Below are 27,539 nucleotides of genomic sequence, written 5' to 3'. Positions count from 1 at the left end.
TCTTTTTTCATTCCAATTGTACCTGCCTGATGTACAGCTGGTTATTTGCCTTTCTAAAAAAAGATTTTTTTATCTTTCTGTCAAAAAAGACCAAATCACAAAAACAGAAATGTTAGACATGATAATGGACAAGAAAGTTCTGATTGAGAATTTACTAGTAATGCATAAGCATCTACTTATGCTGTACTTATGCAGTGGCTATGCCTGTAGAATTAAAAAGCTTTACTAGCAACTGTATGGTTTCTAAGGAAGTAGATTAATGTCTTTTTATCACTGCTCATTCTATCACTGCTTTTTTGTCTCAAAAACAGACTTTGATCCTTGTTTTATTCTTGTTTTGCTATAGTACTGTTAGATTTGGAGTCCTAACTGAAAAAAAATGGACTCAAAACATTTTATCTTCTTCATTAATACCTCATAGCGTGTTCATTATCTGACTGAGGAACCTAGGTTAGTGTGTTGTGAAGTAACAGCCTCAGCAAAAGCCTTACTGCAGTGAAAATAACAGCAGATAGAAAACACATACAGTATTTAGATTAATGACAATGCTTCACAATACACACATTTTGTGAAGTAACAGCCTCAGCAAAAGCCTTACTGCAGTGAAAATATCAGCAGATAGAAAACACATACAGTTTTTAGATTAATGACAATGCTTCACAATACACAAATGTTGCCGTGAAAAATATTAATGTATTTGTCAATTAACAATGTTTTCTGTGCTTTCCTACATTCAAAGGTCAGGGTACAACAGCTGGCGAGATGCTAGAAAGCCTACTCAGATTCTCACCAAGCTTTGCAAAGAGTCTGGCCTTCCAGAGCCTGTTTATGACATTGCTGCAAAAGAAGTGAAGATTGAAGCAAAAGTATTTGAAGTACCTGACGACATACTGCAACTTGGTACTCTTCTATTTCCAAGTCTTTTGCCACAATAGAATCTTAACAGTTAACCTTAGATGTTCAATGTTTTAATCCAGGTTTAGGACCAAAAGTGCCAACATTTTTTATGTCTTCTTTATGTAAGATTATGCCAGTGCCTTTTTAGTTAAGTGCTGAAGTTTTAGACAGTTTCAGTAAATAATCCTTGTTATTTAAAAGCTCTCTAAATAAATTGTATTTGATGTATTTTTAGTAATATTTATACTTCCAGATCCCAGTTATTTTTGTTTAGCATTTTGATGATCACAATTATTTTCCATTTTAATTCTGTTTCTTTAATCTCTTGATTTCTTCCATTGCTCCTGAAATACTTTTTTTCTTTGTCTCAGGATTAAGTGTGACCTCCTATAGTTTTTGTTTCCAGTTTTTTTATGGTCCTCATAATGACTCATTTTAGCCAGCAAAAGCAGTCGTGCTCTCCACCTGTGATGTCTGTGGCTTTTACCGAGAATAATATGCTGAGCACAGTCACAAATTCACATCCATTATTTCACCGCAAAGTGTGAATTCAAGGTCATAAAAAGACTTAAGAAAACAAAAATTGAAGGCGTTTTTTTTTACCCTATAACATAACAGATGTTTTGAATAAGAGCCAGAATTATTGTTTTGTTGTGGACACAGGAAAAACTACAGAAGAACAAGAAGAAAATGCAGCCTTGCATGTTCTACATAACTGGGCTGACATGCCAATAGCTGGCATTGAGCTGGTTCCTGAGCACGTGGAAACTAGATCACTCTTCAGTGTTGAAAAACCAGGAATGGAGCAGGTGAGATCCACATAAAAAAGTGTAAGGTTTTTTGCCTGTTTTTCAGGGTACACATATACTGCAAAAACAGATGGATTCACAAGAATGTTTGGGACTTCCAGCTCTTCATTAAGATTTGATTATATTCTGACCTCTTTTTATCTCTTCAAAACATGAAATAAGAACTATACATTGACCACTTAAGAGGAAAGCAGATATCACCACAGTATGTATTATACTGTAACACTATTGCAAAAGCAGTCCCATCAAGGAACAATGTAATTCAATCACTTTTCCAAACTGAATAATGTCTTTCAGGCTGAAGGCTACACATATGTAAATACATATAAATTCATACATATGTTATATGTTTATAGATACATTTCATATAAGTTATAGTTTTTGCCATACAATTCTGACCATTTAAAGCAGATAAAATTATATTGCAGTGAATTCAACATTTGTACCAATATGTGACAGGAAGCTGTTGACCACCAAGTCCAGATGTCCTTGAATTACATTTTCTAAGATAAAGTACTGTGTATTGTAAGTACACTGACTGGAAGTAAGCACAAAATTAATATACATACCTTTGTATTGAAAACAAATACATTCTAAGTTGCATGTCATGTATGCATGTCAAGCACAATGGTATAATAAACTTTATATGTTTATTGACTGTGTTTTGCAATAGGGTGCATTCATTTCTCTCCCACTTTCTGGCCAAAATATTAAAAGATCTTTGAGTTCATTTAAAAGCAGATTTTTTACATCTCTTGAAGGGCAAAGTTCAAATGTGGGTAGACTTGTTCCCTAAAGAATTACCCACGCCACCACCAGTGAATGTGTCTCCACGGAAACCACAGAGGTAGGTTCTTAGTATTTACTAAAGTGACGTTACATGAGAAGCAGTCTCAACTGAGCTCTAACAGTTCATGAATTTATTAGCCTCATAGTAATTAAGTTCAGGTGCAACTGTACTTAATCCTTCGTGTTGTGGAAACCTGTGATTTAATTAAAATAATGTGATAAACATTTATTGTTGGTGTGGCCTCAAAACATTACACGTGTTCAGTGAGCAATTTAAATACTCTAAAGGACCTAAAAGCTAAATCACTTGTTTAGCCTTAAAAATACATTTTCAGACAAAAGCCACAAGATAAATGAACAAACAGCTGAAGCAATATAACGATTCTAAGCAAGACTGACATTAGAAAGTCTTTGCCTAAATGGAGGCTGCTTGGGTCTAGACAACTGTTACCAGACTTCATGATGAAAACACTGTTGTTAAACTAGTAAGACAAGTATTTGCTTTCCAATTGATTCTCCTATGGCTCCCGTACAGAAGTACATTTCTGAGCCCACGTCTTTTACAAGAAAGAGACTTGCTTTGCCTACAGAAGTTAGCTGGCTCCCACCAGCCTCCCTCTGCATATGAATGTCTTCTTGTTATCTCCCCTGTGCAGTTATGAACTTCGAGTCATTATTTGGAACACAGACGATGTCATACTTGATGATGTGAATCCAGTCACTGGAACCAAATCCAGTGACATTTATGTGAAAGGGTAAGAAATTAATTACAATTTGGGATGCAATAATCTTGGTGTCAGTATACGATTAAAAAGCTCCTTTGCACTGTAAAATCTGGCAGGTGAACTGAAACATGTCAGATTTTGTAGATTTATGAATCTACTAGTTTACTTCTATTTTCTTAAACATTTATGACATTTTCATAGTAGACCATATAATATTTCATTTATTGTTGCACATTTTACATGGCATGTGATTAAAAATGAAAAGCTAAGGGAAGACATTCTGAAAATCAAAAGAATAAAGAAACTGTTTTCTTCATCTTCTTTTGAATCCTTATTATCACAGATGTCAGTTTTTTACATTTTTATGCCAGGGACCCTTAGTATTACATTTCTGTATCACAATCATGTTTTTATCTAGTCAGATATCTACAATTTACCTAGTCAGCAATAATTTGTGGATCAAAACGCCGTCTTTTGTCTGCTTTTTAAAATATACTTTTGAAAGGAATTTGAAGAATTTTTTATTTCAGTATTTTAATACAATGAATTGTATTTAGATAATTACCAGATCTAATATTTTTCAGCTATTCAGTAAGCAGTCTGAAAGTTTTATTTGCTTTGTATCCCACAGCTGGATTAAAACAATGGACCATACCAAGCAGGAAACTGATGTCCATTTTAACTCATTCACCGGGGAAGGTAACTTCAACTGGAGGTTCATCTTCCGGTTTGATTTCCTGCCCTCAGAAAAGCAGATTGTCTACAAGAAGAAGGAGTCCTTGTTCTCACTGGAAGAGTCTGAATACCGTGTAGCACCTATCCTCATCCTGCAAGTGTGGGACTATGACTTGGTCTCTGCCAATGATTTCCTTGGTAAGCCTTATACTGTATAAACACTACACTGCAAAAAAGGCCAAGTCCTTCAAATGAGATGTAAAACAGAGGTCCTGACTCTCCGTGGTATTTAAACATTCAAGGGCATTTCTCATAGTTCCACAGAATAGATATTCAGAATGTAAGAACACATTTGTTTATAGACTATAAATTCCTTTACAAATTGAAATAGCACTTTTCTTACTTATAATGCTATGCTAATTATATGCAGTAAAAACATACTGAAAACAATACTTCAGAGGACTGCATTTTCACATTAGATTACTTGTGGCAAGCCTGCTTGAGGACATTGAAAATGATGATGAACAGACTGGCAGATTGTCACCGCAACATACTGCTGCGGGCCGCATCTTTGATTATAATCTGTGCTTCATTCAGGTGCCCTTACTGACCTTTCAGTGCTGGCCAGTTCAATATAAAATAAGACAACGTACATATACAGTATTGCTCACTACTAGCTTTCAGTACAGATGACCACGATCTAAAAAATTTGACTTTTTCTCCATGTGCTTCATTTTGCATCCTTGCTGATTTCATGGTAGAGCTAATAATAGAGCTGTCAGCTCCAAAGAGTAATTTAAAAGCTTTGCAGCCACAATCTAAGCCTCTCTGCAGTTGTTTCTTTGACCCCAATTAAGGAAGGACGAATATTTTTCTCTGGTACAGTACCTTTGAGATAAGGGATAATGTTTTCTGTTGGTTGGGCTGCAGCCACCAAATGTATTTGACATGTGACCTAAGATAAATGTTTCCTGGTCTATAGAAGTGAAGTATGTGAAATTAACCTAGAGATACTGTAATCCACTGTGTCAGTTAAATCATATGATTTTTGGTACATTAATTCCCTCATTACTGCAAACCTGGAAAATGCTAGCATCTTTAATCACTGAGGCAACGTTCTGGGAATAAAGTTAGTTAAGAATAAAGAATAAGTATAAGTATGTTAACTGAAGGAATAAGCATAACTTTAAGTATTTGAATCCTGCCAACTGGAAAGTATCTGTTATGAGAACAGATTATTTATAGTTTTTCATTTATTATAATAATGATAATAATAATAATAATAATAATAATAATAATAATAATATAATAATAATATCCTTACATATATAGAGAGCTTTTCTGGACATTCCACTCAAAGCTCTTTATAAGCAATGAGGACAAATGTGTACACCCCCCACCTGGACGGCAGCCAAAGTTCGCCAGTACACTCACCACACATTAGCTGTCAGTGAGTAGGAGAACTAGAGTGATGAAACCAGGTCATAGATGGTGATGATTAGAAGGCCATGATTAGTAAAAGCCAGGGGGAAATATGGTCAGGACACTGGGGTAGCACCCTAAGTCTTTTCGAGAAATACTCTGGGATTTTTAATTTCAGCAGAAAGTCAGGAACTCAGTTTTACAACTCATCCAAAGGACGGGGCCTTTTTTACAGTATTGGGTCCCCGTCACTATACAGAGGAATTAGGACCCTCACAGACAGCAGGGTCCCCCCCCCCACCTGGCCCCACTAACACCTCTTCCAGCAGCAACCTTATCTTTTCCAGGAGGTCTCCCATCCAGGTACCGACCAGGCTCACACCCACTGAACTCCAGTGGGTTGTCAGTTGTGAGTTGCAGGATGATATACAGTAGTTCCTGATATCTAAATGATCTATTCAATTTAAAAAGGCTCTCAAAGAGCATTGTAAGAAGTTGTTGCAGGGAACCATTTGAGTGTTCCATAGAGGCCTAAACCGTACCATAGAATCCTTGTGTGCTGAAACCCTCTGCAATTCTGATGGAGCGATGTCGAAATTTCTCAGAAAGATGTGTCAAGGGGCAAGTTCCCTGTGTTTTCACAGAAATCATAAGATAACCCTGAAATGCAGAGCAAGCAACTCATACCCAGCCACACAGTTTTTTTTTTTTTGTGCCGGTGAAAGTCTGGCCCATTCACTCCCCCAGACCAAAATCAAAACCGGCAGCCCTGTCTGCACCCCTAGTCTCCTAACAACAGCTAAACCCCAACGTAAACTACTTTCAAGCTCAAAACATTTCAGCTTAAAAGAAAAGACTGATTTCCATTTGGCTTTTCCCTTTGTTTTTCACTACTTTGGCATTCATTAGAAAATGATCCCCTGTGAGGGTTTTTTTTGTATCTTTGTAATATATGGATTTTAACTCCAAGTATGTTCTAATAAGCAGCAGATTTCTATATTTAGCTTAGTGTCTCCTAGCGTGAAGAAATTACTTTGAAGACTTTCCTAACCTCCAATGGCATCGATATGAGGATGAAGTGCAACGTGACCCAGAAACGTCAGTCCACTCAGTATTTGTTAATTTCTAGTGGCATCTGGAAAAAAAAATCATTTCCAAATGACACAGAAGGGTTTGCAGTTATAAGGCTTATAAGGCAGATATGTGGGTCTGAGAACAGCAATTAAATAGCCCCTTAACCTACATCCTGTAGCTGTAACTGTAATATAGTAGCCTCTGCTTCTATATTTTTTCTATATATATATTAAACTGATTTTTGCCCCATTGTTTCATGTTTCTTAGGTTTATTAACAAATGATGGGTCACAGCATTGAATAGCGGAGTATTAACACAAGATAGATCCTGCATGCTCCATGACCAGATTAGTTATTTTGGAGCATAGTCATGTTATCACTAGCTTCAGATTCAGTTTTCTGACCATAAAAGAAGCACAGAGACAAAGTGTCCACTGCATATGTAGATCTGCAGTTGTGTTTTTTATATTTTATAGTTATTTGAATTATTTTTAATACTCACATGCTTCCAATTGAGTTTAAACTTGGGGTCCCATTGGAAGTGGTTGATTGAAAAGGGCTCTCCAGGTCAAAAATGTTTGAACTAGATATTGAAAAACAGTTTGACTGGAGTAGAATGTATCTATGTAATTTCACAGTACTGTAAGTATATTTTTGTTGTACTTTTCAACATACTGTACTTATAACTTTTTTTTTTACACAGGCAAGAGACTCCTGAAAAAATCCAGCTTTACCAAACATGAGCAGATTTGAAAACTAATGTAAAACATTTATCATAATTGCAATTGGAATTCCATTTTAACATTTCTTTTCAACATCAATCAATGCATTATCATTTTAACACATTTTCTATTAAATAATGCAGATCACCGAGCCATGCATGCCTTTTTGGTAAAAGACATCCTCACAATAAATGTGCATTTTAAGAAATTAAGATCAACAAAACATACTTTGAGCAGGTTCTCTCATTGAGTTGAATATGGTCAGTTATTACCTTATCTCATGTTCCCAGATGTCAGCTCTCTCCTACATATAATATACAGTACTCTGTGACCTTACATTTACTCTGAAAACATTTCCCCCCCCCAAAGGTGCCATTGAAATTGACTTGACCAGAATGGTTACTGGTATTAAAACAGCAAAGCAGTGTTCTGTGAACATGGCAGTAGAGGGCACGTACCCGACATCGTCCATTTTCAAGAAGAAGAGAGAGAAAGGATGGTGGCCGTTTACGAAGGTGAAAGAAGCAGAGGAGGAAGAAGAGGAAAAAGAAAATGACAATAAGACAAAGAAAAAGAAGAAGGAAAAGGAGAGGGAAACTGTGACTGTAGGAACAGGAAGTAGTGCCTACATCTTGGAGCTTACAGTAAGCGAATGTAATCATTTCAAACAAGACCTGTATCACCACAGTCAATTGGAATTTACCAATAGATTCCTAAATTTGCCAGATTTTACAATAATACAATTGCCACAAAGTTAAATAAAACCGAGAAATCAATGCTGGGATTAAGGAACACTTGAAGACTTCCAGTAAACAGGCATCGTAATTGATATGTGAAATACAATAGGAGCTTTAGTGTTCAGAATGGAAATTCCTTAAGGAGGTGTTCACACTCAACAACACTTTAAATAACACAGGTAACCTTTAACACGTTTAATGCACTGTGAATCGTATTTAAAAATGCAAAAGCTTTTTACTGCAGATAAAAGACTGGATTTAATAGGATTACAAGCTTTTGCCAGAGATTCAGAACACATAATATCCTTTTGTGTACTAAATGAAGACACCTGACCTGCCTCCACATTGCTTCTAGTCCAGAGTCCTTTTGCAGGGTTAGGCATAGATGACAATCCAATTATTAGTCTTGCTTTTCTTTTCAGTTAATTGAGACCCATTATAGGATTGAGATCATTTTTAATAGTGGTCCTGATTCTGCTCATCCTTTTGTTAAAGAATGTAAATGCAATAACTGAATAGGACCTCTCTTGTTAACCACTAACAATTACAGTGCTTCCCTTTCACAGGGCAAAGTGGAAGCCGAGTTTGAGCTTCTGACTTCTGAGGAAGCAGAGAAACACCCAGCCGGTGAAGGAAGAGAAGAACCTCAACCACTTGAAAAGCCAAAGTGAGTTTCCTTTAAACAGCCTTCAAGAGTTAGGGACAGTTTTTATCTGATGGCTACTGTTATCATCAGCTTTGAAGACTTATGAGCTGTATAATTGACCAGTACCAATATTTGATTTTTCTTTTCTCAACAGTCGTCCAACTGTTTCAATATCATGGATTGTGAACCCCTTCAAGACTCTTTATTTCTTCATATGGAGAAACTACAAGTGGTATATAATTTTCTCCCTGCTTGGTGTTTCGGTTACATCCTTCCTTGTCATGCTTGTGTACACTTTCCCAGGTAACATCACCAACAAGCTCACAATTGGGTGAGAGAAGCTCCCTCTTTCTGTCGCTGCACACCAGTGACTTGCTGAAAGGAGGAAGATGAATGAAGTTTTAAGAAATGTCTTATTCTTTAGCTGTTGAGAGATACAAAAGTTGTATGAATTGTTTTTTAGGCCCACCATCTGTGGCAGTTGTTGCCATTCTTGCTGCTGCACATAACTGAAAAATGTACAAACACTGTAGGAGACCTGGGTTTTGTATGACAGATGGTGCACAGGCTTGTGAGCTCGCATGTTCTAACCTTGGCTGCTCCACATTTTCTCTTCTGACTGAGGACCCACATGGATACTTACTATATGTCCAGGAGAGCGAAGAGAGAAAACTGTTAATGCTTGACTTAGGTCACAGGACAAATCTGTATCAGGCACTGCTGCATTACATTGATACATAAAATTAAAGTGACAGAAGAGACTAAATTCTAAGAGATCACTGGAGGGTCAGGAATTAACAACAATCAATCCTATTATAAGTCTTGTTTTTCTTTTATTATTGAGCCTCCTTATAGTATCAAGTACATTTATAACACTAGTCTTTCGATCCTGTATCTGCTCAAGCTTTGTTAAACTATGCAACTATAATAATGTATTATTGTAAAAAAAAAATCCTGAGCGGTGTAATCCAAAGTTTGTATTGTTTTTTAATACCTCTTGATAGCCTCAGTTGCAATATAATATTTCCCATCTAATTTTTGTCCATGCAAAATATTAAGAACTACTTAATGTTATTCTCTTACCATCATGTAAAAAACGTCATTTTCATAAATGTATTAGAAAACAAATCAGCTCTCCATCTAAAGAGAATCAGGAAAGAATAAATGCTTTCTTAAAAAAAAAAACTATTGCTGGTTTCCAGGGCTGTAAATCTACAGGGCCTTCTTGGTTGTTATTTTTCTTTTTTACGTATTTAAAATGAACAGTGGTTCAGCTAAGCAACTTAAGCCATAGATTTTGGCAACTTTCGGGGATCACAGTTTGCACTGTCCTATATGTAGCCGAAGTCTTACTTTTCTAGGAAATCATTTAAAAATTTGCAAGTTGCAAGATACTACACTAGAGACAGGCTACATAATATAACGGAGAAAGAGGACCAAATTAAATCTAGGCTTTGACACACCCGATTGAAAAATCCAGTCAGTACTTTATGGTGATTTCCAATGAGAACGAAACTTCTGAGAAACAACATCATTTAATGGGCTGTTTAAATTTTATTATTGATGGCTGTGTTGACAGCTAGATTTCTAACAGACCTTTGGAGTCTGTTATATTAGTCTATATTTCAAAGATGGATTCCGACAGACTCGGCCTGGTGGTTCAGTGATTAGTATTGTGCCTCACAGTGCTGGGACCCTATTCCAGATCAGTGCTGGTTCAATTCCAGACCTGGGATGCTATCAGGTTGGAGTCTGTATGCTCTCCCGGCATTTATGTGGGTTTTCTCTGCATGTTTTGTTTTTCTCCCACAATCCAAAAACTGGTTGGTTAAATTGGCTTCTGGGAACATTGGCCCTGGTGTGAGTGTGGGCTTGTCTGTATCCATGTGTCCTTTAATGGACTGGTGTCCCATCCTGGGTGTATCCTACCTTGCACCCATTGCTTGCGGGGATAGACTCTGACTCCCCAGCGACCCTGAATCGGAAGAATTGATTAGAGAATGAATGGATGGGTTTCTGACCTGTAAAATGATTAAAACACCAGACATTACACTTTATTGTTATTTTTAATGGAGATCAAAGAAAAAGAACCCAAGCAGGTTAAATAAAACAAAATTAAACTACATTGAATTTAAAATTAAAGAGCAGCTTTTGTTTGCTAAACAAAATACGCTTTTCATTAGCATATGTCTTATATATGTAAGATCGACATAAAACTACCTTCAATTAATCGGATGTTCAACTGAATTGCTGTTCCTAACAAGAACCACACTAGTTATCCATGTGGGGAAAGCTGGTGCTCTCCTAGTTTCAGAAGCATGTGAACCACAAACAGTTGCTAAAATCTTCCAATGTCTCTTTAGTTTGATGGCATTAGAAGATTTTATCAGATTCACATATGAAAAGTCATACAAAACACTTTTGAAAAATAATCTTTCTTTGTTGAACATCAACTCAAACTGCAATTTCAATCAAGACTGAATTTTCTCACCTCTGAGTGGGCACTTCAACAACACTAGATTAAAGATGTAGTACCGTACCTTTTGATGGTTCTTTAGAGATTGATAGCCAGGTCTTATTTAGATTGTAGTCTATTTTTTCTGCAGAAAGCAACCCTTGTCCATCTTGGCATAGCTGAAAGAGCCTTTTCATTAGCCTACGTCTTTTCAAAAACATAGTATACTAGTCTTTTAATTGGACTCAATGGATCAGATCATTTTAGACTTGACACCACATAATTAATAAACCTAGTGCTCTCACATTACAATCAGTATGATTTTAAATACATTATTTTCCATGTACCTTGAACAAGGTTATAGTGAAGGCTTTAAATACAAAACCTCATTAAAATGTTCTCATATGAGGAGGCAGAATTAAAAGTGCAACTGAAAGGTTTTGAAAAAGATTTTTTCAGTTGTGCTTAATTTAACATAAAATTATGAAATTTGGTGGAATCACACCGCACATGGAAGATGGGAATATAGATGATTTGAACAATGTAACAGGTCAAATTATTAAGAAAACGCAGGAAGATTTAAATTCTAAAAACTCTCAAAAGAGAAAAAAAATGCTTCTATTAATTCTCCATCTTGTTAATGAATGAACCCAGGAGGCAGAAACGTGTAGCAAGGTGTTGATTATGAGAAAAAGCACTGCTCTGCAGCAGATGAAGAATTTATGAGATCCTGGATGTCCTATGTAAAGAGCATATCAGGGGACCCTGAATATTAGTAGCTCATTAATGACGTAGTGTTCCTAGATCATAAAACATATGCTGCTGACATCTTCAATACACAAACATGAACAGGAAAGGGGTATATATGTGGGTTCAGCTGCCTGTAGTTCTCAGTATCTCTGAGGTTTCTATACATTAAATCTCTGATGAGAAAAAAAAAACTTATTTTTAAAATGACTTAATATAGGAACAGTAATGTACAAGTGACATTACTCAGCTCACACATAATGTTTGAGAAAAAGCATCTTTGTGAAATAACTTGTGTAGAACGCTAAGAGACTAGGTCTTAAGCCTTTCAGTTTCTACCATGAAGTATATACAGTAATAACCTGGGGAAAACTGGTCAAGGAATCCTTCAAAACTAAAAAACATGAGGCAAATTAGTAAAGGCAGGTTAGTAACAAAAAACATGCAAAAATTACAATACAAATAATGCAAAAGACAAAGCCCTTGTATCACTGCTTTTTCTTTAATTTCAAGGAATTTTAGTTTCACTTATCGCTACATTACTAGGCTACAATATGATATATATATATACGCCTTCCCAATGGTTTAAAATCATTCATTTACTTTTCTTGCACTGTCACAGGAGATTAAATCTTCACTTTATCCTATTATATAGTTGTAATGGATGCTTGTGAACTGGCGTTTTCAGGCTTCTAGTAAAAAGATATGGCAGGGCAAAAATGCTGCTTTATTACAGTATGTTGTGAAGACCAGTGTGTAATTTCAACACACATCTTATTTTAAGGATTATACATGACAATATACTGTATATTATACATGATATCATTCATATTTTGTTTGAATACAAAATCTCTGATTATTTTTGATAAGTACAACACACTGGAAAAAAAAAATCAAGAGACTTATGTCACTGGAGTGCCTATTATGATTTTTCTTAATTGAAATTTCTCTGCCTCCTATACTGTAGATGTGTTGGGACATTTAAACAGTTCCTATTGGGTGAAAATTCCTCAATTAGACTTAGGAATATTAGGGGGCTTTTCCACAATGAACACTTTCTCCCACCCACTGAGTTAACATGTTCTAGGTGAACATGCAGGAATGAAATTATTGATAATGAAACTCACACCAAGACACCGCAAAAAGGTATAAAACACCAGTCTTTGGGAACCCAAGTATAATTATATGAATTGGTCTATGAATGCTCATACTGTATTTTAAAAATGACAAAAAACAATGGCTGAACAAAAGGTTTGGATTTTTAAAATTTTAAATTGTATTGTGCCAAGACATAGCACTATAGTAACTGTCCCACTGTGCTTATAGAGCAGGATCTTTCCAGACTTGCCTCTGGTAAATCAGGAATTTGCTAGTTGATTTTTAATGGACAAAAGATCACTTTCATAATCTAAGGTTACCTTGGGTTAAAGTGAGTTGCATTCATATGATAAAGGATTTAAAAGGAATACAAAAACCTGAAACAATTTGTTCAGCCTTATAACACATTCACAAGCATTCTTATCGCCATGCAATCACAACAATTAAGGTTGCCATCAAGGCTAACAAAATTCAGATTACTACTTGAGATCAGATTGCCTGAACTGATTAGTTGTGTTAATGCTCTTATTTTAAAGACAATGAAATCCCCGTTATTAGGTTTAATCCAGTGCAATATAGATTTTTTTAAACAAATCCTGAGCATGCTTTTTTCAACACATAAGAAACCTGTCTTCTGAATGTTAATAAATAATGAATGCAGCATAGTAGTTATTTATTAGATCTTCATAAGCACCTTCACTAAAGAAAGCAAATGTAAACAGTGCATGCTGTGTCACATTTCTGCCCGTTCTCCTGGCATGCTTGTGAATGCTGCCCAAAGTCAACCTGCAACATTACATCTAGTTAACTGTACACCTATAACGAGCTAAAATCCAGAGTATTACGGATCTCTCAGATGTTCTGCATAGAACTCTACTATCTCTCCTAGGACCTGTGCTAACATCCCATAATCTGGTGCTTCCAACATCTACTGTATTAATATATTAACTAGAATGTCAAGACACTTACCAGTGCTTTGCAGTGCTGGGAGACAAAGCTAACAATTACAAGAAAAAAAGTTTTCCTTTCCTTGCAACACTACCATCACCAGACAGCTGACAGAAGCTAAAACTATTAATACAATCACATTTCTACACCTATATCTAACTATAAATAGTCCTATAACTATGTTGAACCACATAAACAACTGACTAAATGTACATTTTGTTGTTGTAGAAAATGCATGTTTATCAGTTATGCTGGTGCTTTCCATTGACTTCAATTTTAACAAGATAACACTTTACATGAATATCTAGTTCCAGTTTATTTAAAATGGAAACTCAGCATAATGTTCACTGTTGAAAATGGTCAACAGTATTGCAGCTACTTCTTATTTATTCCTTACTATGGCCCAGCTGTTATACAGTGCAATACCCAGGTATGATATGCAATGGTGTGAATGCATGAAATGTTTCAACAGGATACTACAATTGCAAACAGAGAGTGCAATAAATGAACAGCCTAGAGCTGCTGGTTTCTCATTCTTACCTAGATACTGGGTATCTGTGCACTAAATTCTTGTTTAGGAGTGTTCTGTACTCTCGCTCTACATATATTGTATCTAAACTAACCAATTGCACATTTGTTTCACACCCAACATCCCTCAACAATAAATGTCGGATTTGTTAAAAGTGCTGCATATTTAAGGTATTTCCATGAATAAGGGCTGTATTTTCTAATGCGCCCTTTCCCGGTGTTACAAGTTTAGCTCAGAAGGGTTAAAGTTTTGAATTTTCAATAAAATCTTTATTTCTCAGTGCTTTCTATTTGAAATCAATAATAAATTGGTTCCAAACAGGAAAGAAGAGGTTATGGAAGCAGCTAATCAGAAAAATGCAAAGAGTTATGCATAGACTAACGTATGAATTGCTGTCTTGAAGAACTGCTGAGAACTGGCTACCTTTTCACAATCACACAACTGAAAGTTCAGCCAGTAATTAGTTTTCAGTAATTACATTTCATTTTTCCTCAGACTGTTAGTCTGTCCTTCCCTTCCAGTTAACCAGGGTGCAAATATATGATAAAGCTGAATGTTCTCCAAACATTGGAATTAGGGCATTAGATTTGTTTTGTATAGTCTTAGTTTTCAGTCATGCATTCCTTGAACCTGCACATTCCGAAGACTCCTATAAAGCGCCTATAAAGTGTTGTGCTTGTGTTTCTTAGGAAAGGTAGTTTCATTTTAAACTGGCTTACCAATGTAGTAGAGAAGCGGAAAACCGACATACTGGGTTCTAAAGGAACGAGGGTCGATGGTAATTTTAGCATAACAAAAAAATAACATTTAAAAAAAGGCACAAGTAAAAACAACAGCAACAAAAGCACAGCATAGTTTAGTTTTTTTTCTTCAAAAACCTATTTGCCTTTTACACATTTACATATAGTTTAAATAATAAACAGCTTTCTTGAGACAGTATGCCATCCCAAAGCCAACATCAGTTTATATATTACTAAAAAAAAAAAAGATAAAAAAAGAGATTGAAATATTTGCTGGACATTGGCACTGGATGTTGCTTAAAAGACGAAAGCGATTTACTGCATTTATTTTGCACTGTTTTCTTTTTCAGTCGTTAAAAATGACCATAAAATTCACATCTGGGATTATATTCCAGATTTTTTTTTTTTAATTGTGCCATGTGTCTATATTTTGCAACCTGCCACTAATGCTTCATTATTTTAGACAGTCTGCTATCTCAAATTTTCCATACGTACATGTTCACTTTTGATTTAGTCTACTTCATCATTTTCCACATAATTCTGGTAAAACATGCTTTGTTCAAGTTATTTGTTTCATGGGAAAACTTGTCTGATGACCTGACAGCTTTCTCACACTTCTGATTATATCACATCTGTCTGTATCTTGTGACTACAATACAGATATCATGCTAAAACACTGTAGTCAGCTTTAAACAAATGACATCAGAAACACAAAAATTAAACACTATTTCCAACTTCCAGGTATCCAACCCTCCCAAAGATGGACAGAGAAACTCACCCTCTGTCCCACAATTGGGCTGTATTAAGAAACCCTAAACAATAAATTGCTTCCTTACGTTTTGTAGATAAATCCTCAACATTCTTTGCTTTGTGTGCTTTGCTATCTGAACTAGACTACATGAGTGTTAACATTCAAAACCTAAAAAACAAGAGTGGAGCTAAATCCATTGAAGGAACAAATAATAAGAAGTTACAGCAGGCAGCAATTAGCTTGATAATCCAAAGGTACACAAAGGTACTTTTTAAAACTGAAATCCGCAAACGGTACTTGAGAAAACATAAGACTTTTAAGAAAATGGCATCATCAAACACAGTCATGCTTATAGTGTTAGTATTCTAGATAGCCTAGGCCTGCTCCAAAAAAGAAGTTACTGTGTGCAACAGAACAATCTGTTCCCAGTTTACTGCATGTAGTTAATTGGTTCTTCATTTCACATAAAGTCAGCAATTCCCAATACTTGAGGTAAATCATCTTATTGCCTTTCAAGTCACTGGATTACAGGGTTACTTTTCCAGTTTTGGTTCGGCGTCGTCTCCGGAGAGGAAAAGCAGAGGGAACATTCCTAAGATACAGCCGATGAAAACTCCTATGGCTTTTCCCTGGAAAATACAAGGACAAACCAGACACGCATTTCAATGATTGAAAATCCAAAGCCTTGTTTGAGAAAAAATTACTGTGTTATGAATTTTAACGACAGGAAAGCTAAAAAACAGAAATTTAGAAAGTGCTTGTTATGAATGAAAAGCAATCCTGAATTACTGCCGAAATCTGCAAAGGCTTTTCATGATTTGAGTTTCCTTTCACAGCTGCCCTATTCAAAGTGACAACATGACAAGTAATTCTAATGACAAACCAGGAACATTCTAAAAATACATTTATCCAGTTGGTGTATGTTCTGCATGAACGTTGAAGGAAAAAAAACTTTATCTGATACTATTATTAGTTTCTAGAGAGGTTCTCTCATATTTGTTAGAAGACAATTTAAAAGAATCCCAGCCTTTAGACAATGCAGTGGGTAGAAGAAAGGAAAGTAACTATAAAATAAAATAAAGCGACTGCGATATAAGTTCTGACAAAGCAGAAATTCAAATAAATTTGACTTTATCTACACTCCAAGCTGTCTGAAGTGTTTATTCCCTCTGCTTGGTGCACAGCAGGTTGTAGAATTAATCACATTCATCACAAAGGAGGTTCTGCAAGTTGCCTTCCATGAAAATGTGCACGCTAACATAGGGCTGGGCAAAACATTTTGGCTGGGCCAAAAACATTATCACGATAAAAAAGTTTCATATCCGGTGATATCAATACTTATCACGATAAATGTTAAATCATTATTTCTTTCAAGTTTAAAGGCAGTTTTTTTCTCCTGATTGAAAGTTGAAGAAACCAGACAGTTAACTGGTAAATTAAACAACTTCTTATTTTAAAAACACAACAAACACTTCCCAAACAGCAGAAACATTAAACAAATCTGTTAGCTGCCTGGTCTGCAACACGCACGCGCACTTGCGCAGTATTTTGTGCGCATGCGCATATCATGCGCAAAGCATAAACATATATATTGAACATTTATCGCACTTTTGTTAAAATTATATAGAGGAAAATTATATCACGATAATTGTCGTTATCGAATTATCGCCCAGCTCTACGCTAACATACTTCATACAGATGTGCAGCGCTATCTAATGTGCTTTTCCACAGAGGGCCTCTCCAGGTACGCACAGAAGCCAACACATCCGAAATTCTGTGTTGTGATCCACGTTCAAAGTGGACATGTTTTTACTGACACTTAACATCTTTCACATATAAAACTGTTCATGTTTCAGCATTCAAATTTTGATTACAAATATTTATATAGTATATATAAACAGAATAGTGTAATTAAATACACTGTAATTCAACAAAATGGCACCTCACTGCAAAGGAGTGGATACTTTTGCAAATGTCCACATATGTTATGTTAAAATACTTTCATATCTTTAGCAATAAACATGCTACATAATTATAACCATTATTAAGGCGTCAGTACAGTGCAAAAACAAATACAAAAATAACAATGAATCTGTTAACATTATTCTTTTTCATGCTTATGGAAGTATGATTGTAGGACAGCAGCCCACTGGCATTCCCACAGATAACCTTGTGGTGCTTATAATGTAGGTTGTTATCAATCATGTAAAAGCTGACGCACCATTTATATCATCTAGCTTCTCCTGAATCAGTCGAGAGAAGAGGAACTAATTACATTCTGGGGCTTAAAGGAATGCCCGACACTATTCAAGGATAAAAGGTTTCGGTGGACCTGATCCAAGTATTCAAAAGCCAATAAAGTGGACTTTGCCAGAGGACAACTGAAAACTATGTAGGTCTTCATTTAATGCTGAGAACAGGAGGTACATCTTTAGGCAAAGGGTTATGGGAACATTGTAAAAACTACCAGTCATATTGTTAAAACCACTAACCTCAGGTCTACTTCCTAATCTAAACTCTGTGTTCCTAGAGTAGGTCTAGGCTGTGCTCCTTGGGTCAGGAATGACTTACCCCATGATATGAAGGCAGTCCAATCCAAGCTTTTAACTCAAGAGCCAAACGTATCTGTACAATAAAGCCTTTAGTGCTGCCTGATTTTACCCTAATGTATTGATTCAGATCTCTTTTATTTACTTATTTATGTCTGTATATTGTGTTGTCTGATTTTATCCTCTATTTTGTCCTGTTTATTAATTGTGTTGCATATATTAAATTGTGTATTTTACCGCACCTTTAAAAGTGCACTTTTAATAAAATGTATTATTAAACAACAGATAGACAACAACGGTAACTCTGGACAAAAAGAGAAAAAAATAAGTCACAGGACACTCACACTGTGTGCGCTCACTCTCGTCTGCCACATGTCCGCTTGTTTCGGAGTAAGATCAGGGATCTGTAGGCCGAGTCTGCTAGCCAAAGCTTCAACGTAGCCTGCAAGACTGCACACAGTAACTTTGTGAGGAAAACGGTTGTGAAAAATGTTAACATTTTAAGCCAGTTATAATAAACAGATTCAGTGAGATTCAATCAGATGCAATCAACTACAGTGGAAATAATTGTTCCAGAGTACCTCACAGCTGAGCTGACTCCCTGTAGGTATGTGATGAAAATCAACAGATGCAGGTGAAGCAGGGTTGTGTAAACAAGATTGTAGATGGTCCATTAAACATGACCCAGTAAACTGACTCATCTCAATGAGGGCATCTCAATGATACAGTCGTCACTCACAGTAAATCTTTGCTCTACCAAGAAACATCCTTATTTGCAATTGGTAGAAAAGGGTATTTCCTTATTCTTTTTAAAAAATCTCTTTCTCCCCATGAAAACACTAGTACACATAGCTCCTTTAAGAGGCTTCAAATGCAAAGGCAAAAAAAGACTTGGAATACAATGTCTAATATGACTCAAAAGCTTAGACAAAGACTTGTGTTCACCAGGTTTTTTTATTCTAAACAAAGATTCTTTTTTCTGTTCATTCACAAATTGACATGGGTTCCTACCTAATGACTTTTTTATCACAATTAAAAACAAAAAAACTATAGATAAAATGCAGAGATAAAAATCCAAATGAGCCAAAGGAACTCTATGTGGAAAAGCCAATACCCATCTAGTTTAAACTCTGCAGATTGTATGAGTGTAAATTTCCTTCTTGTCTTCCTTTGGAAAATGTCCCACTACCTACAGTATATTCACTCACCACAGAAGCAGATCTGTTACACAAAAGCTAGTGTGAAAGCATAATTTGACAATAGTAGAGCACTACAATGCAATATTCCAGAAACATACCATACTATAAAACAAGACTGCAGGTCTAACAAGCAACAACCCAAAATTATTTTAAAAACACCTGGCAAACCGATACCAAAGTGAATTTGAACTCCTATTGGGGATATACACATCTGACATATATACAGGAAACCAGAACGTAAGAGTTCTATACCTCAAAAAACAAAACAGGAAAAAAGGAACAAGATATTAATACTGATAAGTAAGAGAAGTGGTTATTAATGAACATTTAAGAGGTAGTGCTCAGTAGCCTTTATAACAGATATCTATTAGCATTTGGGGAATCATCTTGGGCTTTTCTGATAAAAAACATTTTTTCCTGAGTGTTATTTTCCTGATAATAGTTTCTAGAAAAGTAAAATTAAAACTTCTACTAATGTGGTTCTTCAATGTGGACCACCACATAACTCCCATTAAAAGGAAAAATTTAATAAGTCACAGTGCTCACATTAATCACATTTGGATTTGATTTGTAATCAGAAAGTAAAACGGTCATGAAGGCAGAGCTCAATGAAGCAGAAACTGCACTGTCATTACCGTGCTTTGGAAAGCAGCAATGCCACAGAGAATTTTCAAGTTCTTACCCCAGTCCTGCCAGGTCGGAAACTAGGTTTCCAAGGGCTGCAGCTGTAACAAAAGGGCACAAAGAACCATGATTAAACAAGGCCAGATTAAAAGGACAACCGTCAGCCCAAGATTCATGTGAAGGGAGGAACCAGCAGAACAGCCCGGAATTCCATCTTCATTCATCTTGTACACAGACCCAGCAGTGGGTGCCAGTGACTGATTTGTTCTAGCACAATTTTAAACATAACCAAACATTTTAATTATTTACGAAATTGAAAACCCAGCCAACACGGGAGACGGTTCCATGACATTTTGGGAAAGAAGTGTTAAACCAGAAGAAAATGGTAGAAATTCCATTCACTTCACCATGATACCATACGTGCACCTTCTTCAAAGTAAGAGAAAGAAAATGATGACAAGCAGTCAGTTCTTACTTTTAATTGTACTTTCATCAGATTAATGCTGCTTTTTCAGCATTCCTCTTTGCTTTTTATCAATTACAAACTCCAATATGCACTTCCCCTAACATTAGTCAGTTCCATATTCATGGAGTGTCATAATCAATATGAAGGGATAAACATTTTTTAACCAAAAATGGATGTGTATAGAGGAGAGTGAGAGGGACAGGTTTTCTTAATGATATTCTTTTTAGTAGACTATTATTTGTATTTAAAATCATTTTAAAGTACTAATGAACAGAAAAGAGCATATATTGTATTCTTAACCTCATCCGATATTAAATCTAGATTGAGTATAATAAATGCTAAATGTCAACTTTTGTTTTGAAAGAGGAATTGTTATACTGTAGTTATGTACACGACTAACTATAAAAGAAAATATTATAGTAATGTACATTTATGTGAAAAAACAATGTAGCTTAAAGGCCAAATGCATAGTAAATTTCATAACTAGCATCAAGGCATATTATTATATTGAGAAGTAAGAGTTGAAGAATGAACAATTTCGAATACACATCGTGATCATGAATGAATAATAATCACGGTGCAGCCTGACTCTGCTGATTCCAGCCCTTATGTCTAAAATGAATATGTCTATTAAATGCTTAAACTACACCATGGATGTGGCTAAAATGCCAGTGGGCAAGCTGATAAGAGTAAATCTGAGAGTAAGACGAGAAAAAAACTGTGTCCTTTTAGCAACATTTTTCAACGTCACAGACCTTTAGTCACAAACAGTACTGGATGTATGGCAAACACTCCCAGTCTCGTCTACACTAGCACCTTTCATGACACTCAGTTCCTCACTGCAATTAATTCACACAGTATCGTAGCAGGAAGAAATCTATATATTGAAGCAAATACTTGTGGCTAGCAGATTACCTCTGTGTATAATAACAAAGGTCAACCCTTCAATTTGTACTTTTAGTACAGACTCTTATTGATACCATACAGTACTCTTCCTATATTTTCCTTCTATATTACTTTTTGAACATGCATGCGTTCTCTTTTGCATTCATTGATAAATAAATGCATAACATTTACTCCTCGAAATAAAACATTATAACAAACTTAAGTTAGACAATAGAACCCGATAGGAATAAATCTTTCAGTGTTTGTGGGCAATAACTTGTCACTTTGAAGACATTCAGGGTTATATGCCTCAGCACAGGTGTGCTATACTATAATAACCTGCTAATATACTGTAGGTACATTTCTGTGCTGTTCAAGAATAAAGTAGAAAATGACAAGATAAACATACTGGACAGTGTGAGATATTATTCACTAATAAAATTAAAAGTAAAACCTTACATACCGGCCATGGTTGAAATTCCAAAGATGACACCTATAGACATTTCTATCTGTGTTCCCTGTGAAATTAAAAAAAAACATTATAGTCTCTTCAAAATTATGTTGTGCTTCCTGACCCTCAAACCGGTTCATTCTACCTATGCTTATTTGATAGCTTTATGACATCATTTTATCACTAATAATTAGTAAGTAGTTATCTCCATAAAGGAATAAACTAAGTTTGAAGTTCAATAATTCAAAAGGGGGATTTTCAAAATGTTGAAAGAACGTGGTTACTACTTGGAAAGGAGTGATTAAAACTGAAAAACTATTTAACAGCAAAATGAGCCTGTGTCCACTGAATAATAAGTACAATTGGTGTAGGCCTACTTTATTTTTTTATAAAACAATTTTAAACTGTCGCAGTAAATTTCTTAGTAATTCTGTTAAAAGTCTTTTCAATCCTCAATAAAAAAATGAATGAGAAATTAAAATATAAGGGCACCCCAATATTCATATGGTTTAAGGATTATTACCATTTTGGTATGAGATAAATATAAAGGATCTCTACATATGATCAAACTAGCCTCCACTGGAATTGAAATGACTTAACACAAAAAAAACACAAACAGCATATCTGGCAGGAGGTAAATGTCTTGAGCACAGGTACATAACCACTAAACAAATTACAAAGAAGCTCTCTCTGTGGTGGAGAAGCAGGAAACTTAAACTTAAAGGGGAACTGCAATGCTATTTTTACATTTCAGGGTTATAATGAAATTGCAATGATGAGTGCATTTCAAATCGCAATGAAACTACCAAGTACACAGAGTAATCTGTACAGGCTCCAATTTTGATTAAAAAAAGAGACAAAATTTCAATGTATGCATAGTGCAATATTGTTATTGTCTGCGATTCAAAACAACAACAAAACTTCTGATGACACGCAAAGCTGCCCTATTATATTATAGTGGTTCAGGTGGGTAGCTGCATCAGCATACAGTACATAGGCTGCAAAGGAACAAGTAATAGGTTTATTCCATGCTGAAAAGAGAAGAAAGAAAACACAAAGTTTTGGCCGTGGAGCCTTCTTCGTGTGAAGGCTTCACAATTTAAACTTTGTGTTTTCTTTCTCCTCTTTTCAGCATGGAAAAAACCTATTACTTGTTCCTATTAAATTGTATACATGCTTTAGACCAAGTAAATTCTGCTACGATATTAATAGTAAATATTTTCATGAAACTGACACATACAAGGCAACATGCTTTTTAGAAAAAAAAACAACAACATGCCAACCAACTTAAATATACTTGTATTCATTTTCAAGTTTTGCTAAAGTGCTGTTATCATTTACACTGGTAGTAACTTTATGGTAAATCACATCTAAAAGAAAAATCTTAGCAGTGCCGTGACCTGAAAGGCTGTTTTAAAAGAGTGCAACTGAACTGAATTTCACATATCGACTTCAAGCAATTGTGCCGACAAATACTACTTACTTGTTAACTCAGCATGCAGATGGCGTTTGAACATTTCTGTGGTATTTCAATTGTACGTCACGCTGAACTTAAAACTTGTTGATGGGACCAACATCAGTGCCCAAAGTTCAATATCCCTTGGAAGAGGAAAGAGTTTGACTTTCTGATCTGATCCTCTGTTTTGTGTGCGACCACTATGTTCTGAACAGCTAAATGCTTGACGTTGTTTAAGGCATCGTTTAAAATACATACAGTATGCAAATTCAAAAAGACAAAAAAGGATTAACCACTTACTGCTGCTATCATGATGGCGTTGTCCAAGAAACCAAACCCAATAAATGGGATCGCATTGTGAAGAAGCACTGGAAACAAAAAATTGAAAGTTAAGTGGGTACAATGATATAGAGAAATAAAGAAAATTGTATATGAAACACAAGCTGCAGCTTGAGCACTAAATCAACATTTCATTTGTCTACCAGCTATAATCTACACAAGATTCTGATATGCAAATCACAGTCCACTAGGTATTGTCCTTGTCAACTAATTGACGTTTCCTGATATAGTGAAACTAAATTTAACACTATCCAGCGTCTCATCATCTCTCTCAGTACAAAAATAACCTTGTAAGAGAAGTACAAAATCAAGCTGCATTTTTTCACATTAAGTTGGCCATCCCTGAAAAATTCCCAATTATTTTTGTTTCTGAAACTTTAAGGAGATGTGTAATTCAGCACACTAAACAACTGAAACAGCAAAATAATAAGGTATAGCATGACAAGCAATAATTTTCTACCCACTGAAATAACACTGGGATGTCTTAATAAGTAGTCAGTGTAATAAGAATTTTAAAAGAATAGATAAAAGTGCATTACCCTGGGAAAATGCCTTTTAAGACTTTTTTGGGTCTGTCAACAGTATAAAATTTTAATGCATGCATAAATGATTTCTCAGGTGGCACCAAACAAACAGCAATCTGTTTTAACTGTATAGTGAAGTTCTCCCTTGGCATTTACTAAAGGCAGTACGCAAATCAGGCTCCTAGTGTTTCAGAAATCTACTTTAGAGGGTTTTTTTTTTTACTTACAATTGGTTGTGCAAGTGACATAGCCATTTTTCTGCCCTGCCTATATATTTGTATTTGGTCTATGTCTTAGCAATACAAAGGGTCTTGATAATATTAAGATACTTTATTTATATGTGCTGTATACTTGAAAATCTAACATAAACGCCAACAGAAACACCTCTGAGTAGTACTTAATAAAGATGGACAGGAAAAGACTTTCTTTAAAGATAATAAATGAGGCATTGAGACCATGCCTTTCAAAAATAAATATGCACATAACTCAACTCATACTGGTATTTGAGCTGAAATGCGAGACAAGCATTTGCTAAGCTTTCATTGTTACAGTGTGTTATGATGCTTGCAACAATCACTGCTACACAGATAAAACTGAAGAGCAGAGGAAAGGATTTGAGGTTAGAATTCCTCCAGTCTAAAAGTATAATTAAAAGCCCTGAGCAGTTAATCACTTTAGTTTAAACATCTAACAGACATTACAAGAATTGAAGTGTTCCCAAAAGTATTGGGACAATTAAATCTAAATTGTTAATTTTACTTTACAATCATGGAAATTGCATTTTTGATTATGAAATGAAAGTGAATAGTAAGATAACCAATCCTCTATTTTTGAGAAATTCTTTAAATAACTTGGATGACACTAGATTATCAACACACTTTTTTTGTTCAGCCAAGTGATATCAAGTGACTGTATTGGACCACATCATAGTATTTGGCTGCATAGCCCTTTGAAGCAATAACTGCATGAACTCTGCGACCCTCTAAGCTCACCAGATTCTCTGTAGTCATTTGACATGATTTGTTCATCGTTTGCTCCGACCACTTCAACCTTTTGGTTATTTTTAAGGTATTCTGACTTCCTTTATTCCCCATTAACATGTAAAACTCACACTCTTTTGTACTGAGGTTTGGAGACTGACTCGGTTTTTCTTCTCCTAATAATTCATTGGTTGCACTGGGCATAATCTATTGAGTGATGCTATATCATGCTAACTGATAAAGAATAAGTACAGTGTCAAAGACATAGATGAGTCAGGGAAGTTTTGGAATAAAGGTTCATAGACAGATAAGACCATGTTAAACCTTTACCAATTTAAAGTGTGGAGGAAGAAAAAAATAAATTTTTGAAGAGCACCATCCCATGTGTTCACCTAGCATGGTGACCTCAGATTTCCAGTCCCAATACCCCTGCCCCACCTAACATATTTTTGTCTTTTATCACCACCAGCCACCTTCAAAACTGAGAACTGTGCAACACTCACTCAAACTGCTATACATGTTCACAGGCTAAGACTAAACATACTTTGTATGTAATGGGAAATGCAGAAAAACTATTACAGAGGTTCAGTCAAACTAGTTCATATGGAGGCACAGCATTACCCCCAGCAGATGTCAGTATGCTGCAAACTACTGGATACATATAAAATATGGTCGGTAAAGCTAATTACAGGAAAACAACTTTGCTTCATGCTAGTGTTAACAATTGTAGCTGCATACATCAGTCCACATGTGTTAAGCACATTTTATGCATTTTATCCACTTTGTCTGCTTTTGTTCTAAGATCAGTTGATCACTCTCATGCTATTATAAGTGGGTTCAAACATAGAGCACATTTTATCTGGTAATTAAAAAATTCTGCCCTTCCCTACCAACTAAATTGAACTTTTGATCATCAGTCCATCGTCAAGCTCTGACTTACTCAATTATTCTATAGTCCCAAAGCCAATCCTGGCGGCCAGGGCTGGATTTTAAGGTCATTGCAGGCCCTAGTTACTTCTTATATGGATATATTGTTATGGGAGAATTGGTTTCTATGGGTAGACAGTTGATCAAAATGATCTCTTTTTGCATTTCCCTTTAATATACATTTAAAAAGAGATTGTTTAAAATGTTATATTGTACAAATAAAAAAAACACATGGTTAAAAACTATTTCACAGACCCCTGAAACAGGGCCCGCTGTGCCTACTGGACAAATCGGCCCTGCTGGCTTTACTGAAATGGCCAGTTTAGATTACCCAACTGTGGTCAAGCCTAACCTGCATGTGTCTGGGAGGTGGCTGGAAACTGGAGTGCCTGCTAAAAAAAACCTATGTGGAAGCAGGGAAGAATACAGATAGGGACCCCCAAGGGGAAAATAAATTCAGAACCCTTAAGGTAAGCAGTATGCATGCTGACCTCTATGAGGCACCTACCTGTCCTTTGAAAAAAATCTGACTATTTCTAACATTTAAAAGACATCTTACCATATCTTAGCTGAGCAGTTGTTGGAGGGGCCATTTCCAGTTTCTCTGAAATAAAACAAATAGAATTATATATAATCTTCCAAGTGTCTTTTCAAAGATAAAATCAATTCAACATTTAAGGATTGGAACACAATCTAAGGTTCATTCTTCACTCTGCAGGAAAGATGGCAGATGAGCAATTTACCTCAGTATGGTGCAGAACACTGATTAGGAGAAGATGGCATCAAATGACAGTAGCTCAGAGTTCCAGCTCCACTACTGTGCTATATCAATTGTAGGCTTATATAACCTTTTATATTCTGATATGTACAGTACAGTACTTATCTTCTGTGGGGTACTTCTGAAAAGTCTATGTCAACGAATTACTGGTCTTATGTTGTAATATGCAGAGGCAACTATAAGATATCCCACTTTGAAAAAATTAAAAAAAAAACAGACTTTGATTCCAATAAAAATACAGCTTCACATCAGATCTATTTTTCAATGGTGATAAATTACACAAATTTTCGAATATATTCATCAGTAGAGGTACTGTAGCTGTAGTATTTACATAGTTCAGGAAATTAAATACAAATACTATTTTCTAGGGATGTTTAATTGATAAATGTATTCATGATTTGATGACAATTAAGTTTTTATGGAATGGTGGAGTGCAACACAGTATTATTTACTGAAAATCAATTAGTAGAACAGGTAATTCTATGATTTGCTTTGTTTCAGAATTATTTCACACAAGTAATCATGTTGCCGAGGAAATTTCACACTCTTCCAGGGACGGTCAATTATAGCCAGCGTGTACCGTGACAAGTCTTTAAAT

At 35.5% G+C, this 27,539-nt stretch overlaps 2 protein-coding genes across 3 annotated transcripts in view; one reads left to right on the top strand and one right to left on the bottom strand.

Moving 5' to 3' along the window:
• LOC102696657 (fer-1-like protein 4) overlaps positions 1 to 10,493 on the top strand; it is a 75,410-nt gene extending 64,917 nt beyond the window's left edge. The window contains exons 49-56 of the mRNA XM_069194932.1: positions 740 to 900; positions 1,561 to 1,706; positions 2,468 to 2,553; positions 3,152 to 3,250; positions 3,852 to 4,093; positions 7,482 to 7,756; positions 8,416 to 8,516; positions 8,650 to 10,493. Of these exons, the coding sequence (XP_069051033.1) occupies positions 740 to 900; positions 1,561 to 1,706; positions 2,468 to 2,553; positions 3,152 to 3,250; positions 3,852 to 4,093; positions 7,482 to 7,756; positions 8,416 to 8,516; positions 8,650 to 8,830 (1,291 nt within the window). The 3' untranslated portion in view covers positions 8,831 to 10,493. The remainder of the gene's footprint in view (positions 1 to 739; positions 901 to 1,560; positions 1,707 to 2,467; positions 2,554 to 3,151; positions 3,251 to 3,851; positions 4,094 to 7,481; positions 7,757 to 8,415; positions 8,517 to 8,649) is intronic.
• Positions 10,494 to 12,180: 1,687 nt separating this feature from the next.
• Positions 12,181 to 27,539, bottom strand: part of tmem65 (transmembrane protein 65) — a 34,647-nt gene continuing 19,288 nt past the window's right edge. For both annotated transcript variants that reach the window (XM_015357565.2, XM_006635938.3), the window contains 6 exons: positions 26,723 to 26,767; positions 23,694 to 23,761; positions 21,950 to 22,004; positions 20,194 to 20,236; positions 18,657 to 18,762; positions 12,181 to 16,392 (listed from right to left, as the gene is read on the bottom strand). In XM_015357565.2, the coding sequence (XP_015213051.1) occupies positions 16,297 to 16,392; positions 18,657 to 18,762; positions 20,194 to 20,236; positions 21,950 to 22,004; positions 23,694 to 23,761; positions 26,723 to 26,767 (413 nt within the window). In that variant the 3' untranslated portion in view covers positions 12,181 to 16,296. The remainder of the gene's footprint in view (positions 16,393 to 18,656; positions 18,763 to 20,193; positions 20,237 to 21,949; positions 22,005 to 23,693; positions 23,762 to 26,722; positions 26,768 to 27,539) is intronic.

This window comes from Lepisosteus oculatus, chromosome 10 (genome assembly GCF_040954835.1).
Source record: "Lepisosteus oculatus isolate fLepOcu1 chromosome 10, fLepOcu1.hap2, whole genome shotgun sequence".
Classification (NCBI taxonomy): Eukaryota; Metazoa; Chordata; class Actinopteri; order Semionotiformes; family Lepisosteidae; genus Lepisosteus; species Lepisosteus oculatus.
Note: the sequence above shows the minus strand (reverse complement) of the source record. Positions and strands in the feature narration are given on the sequence as shown.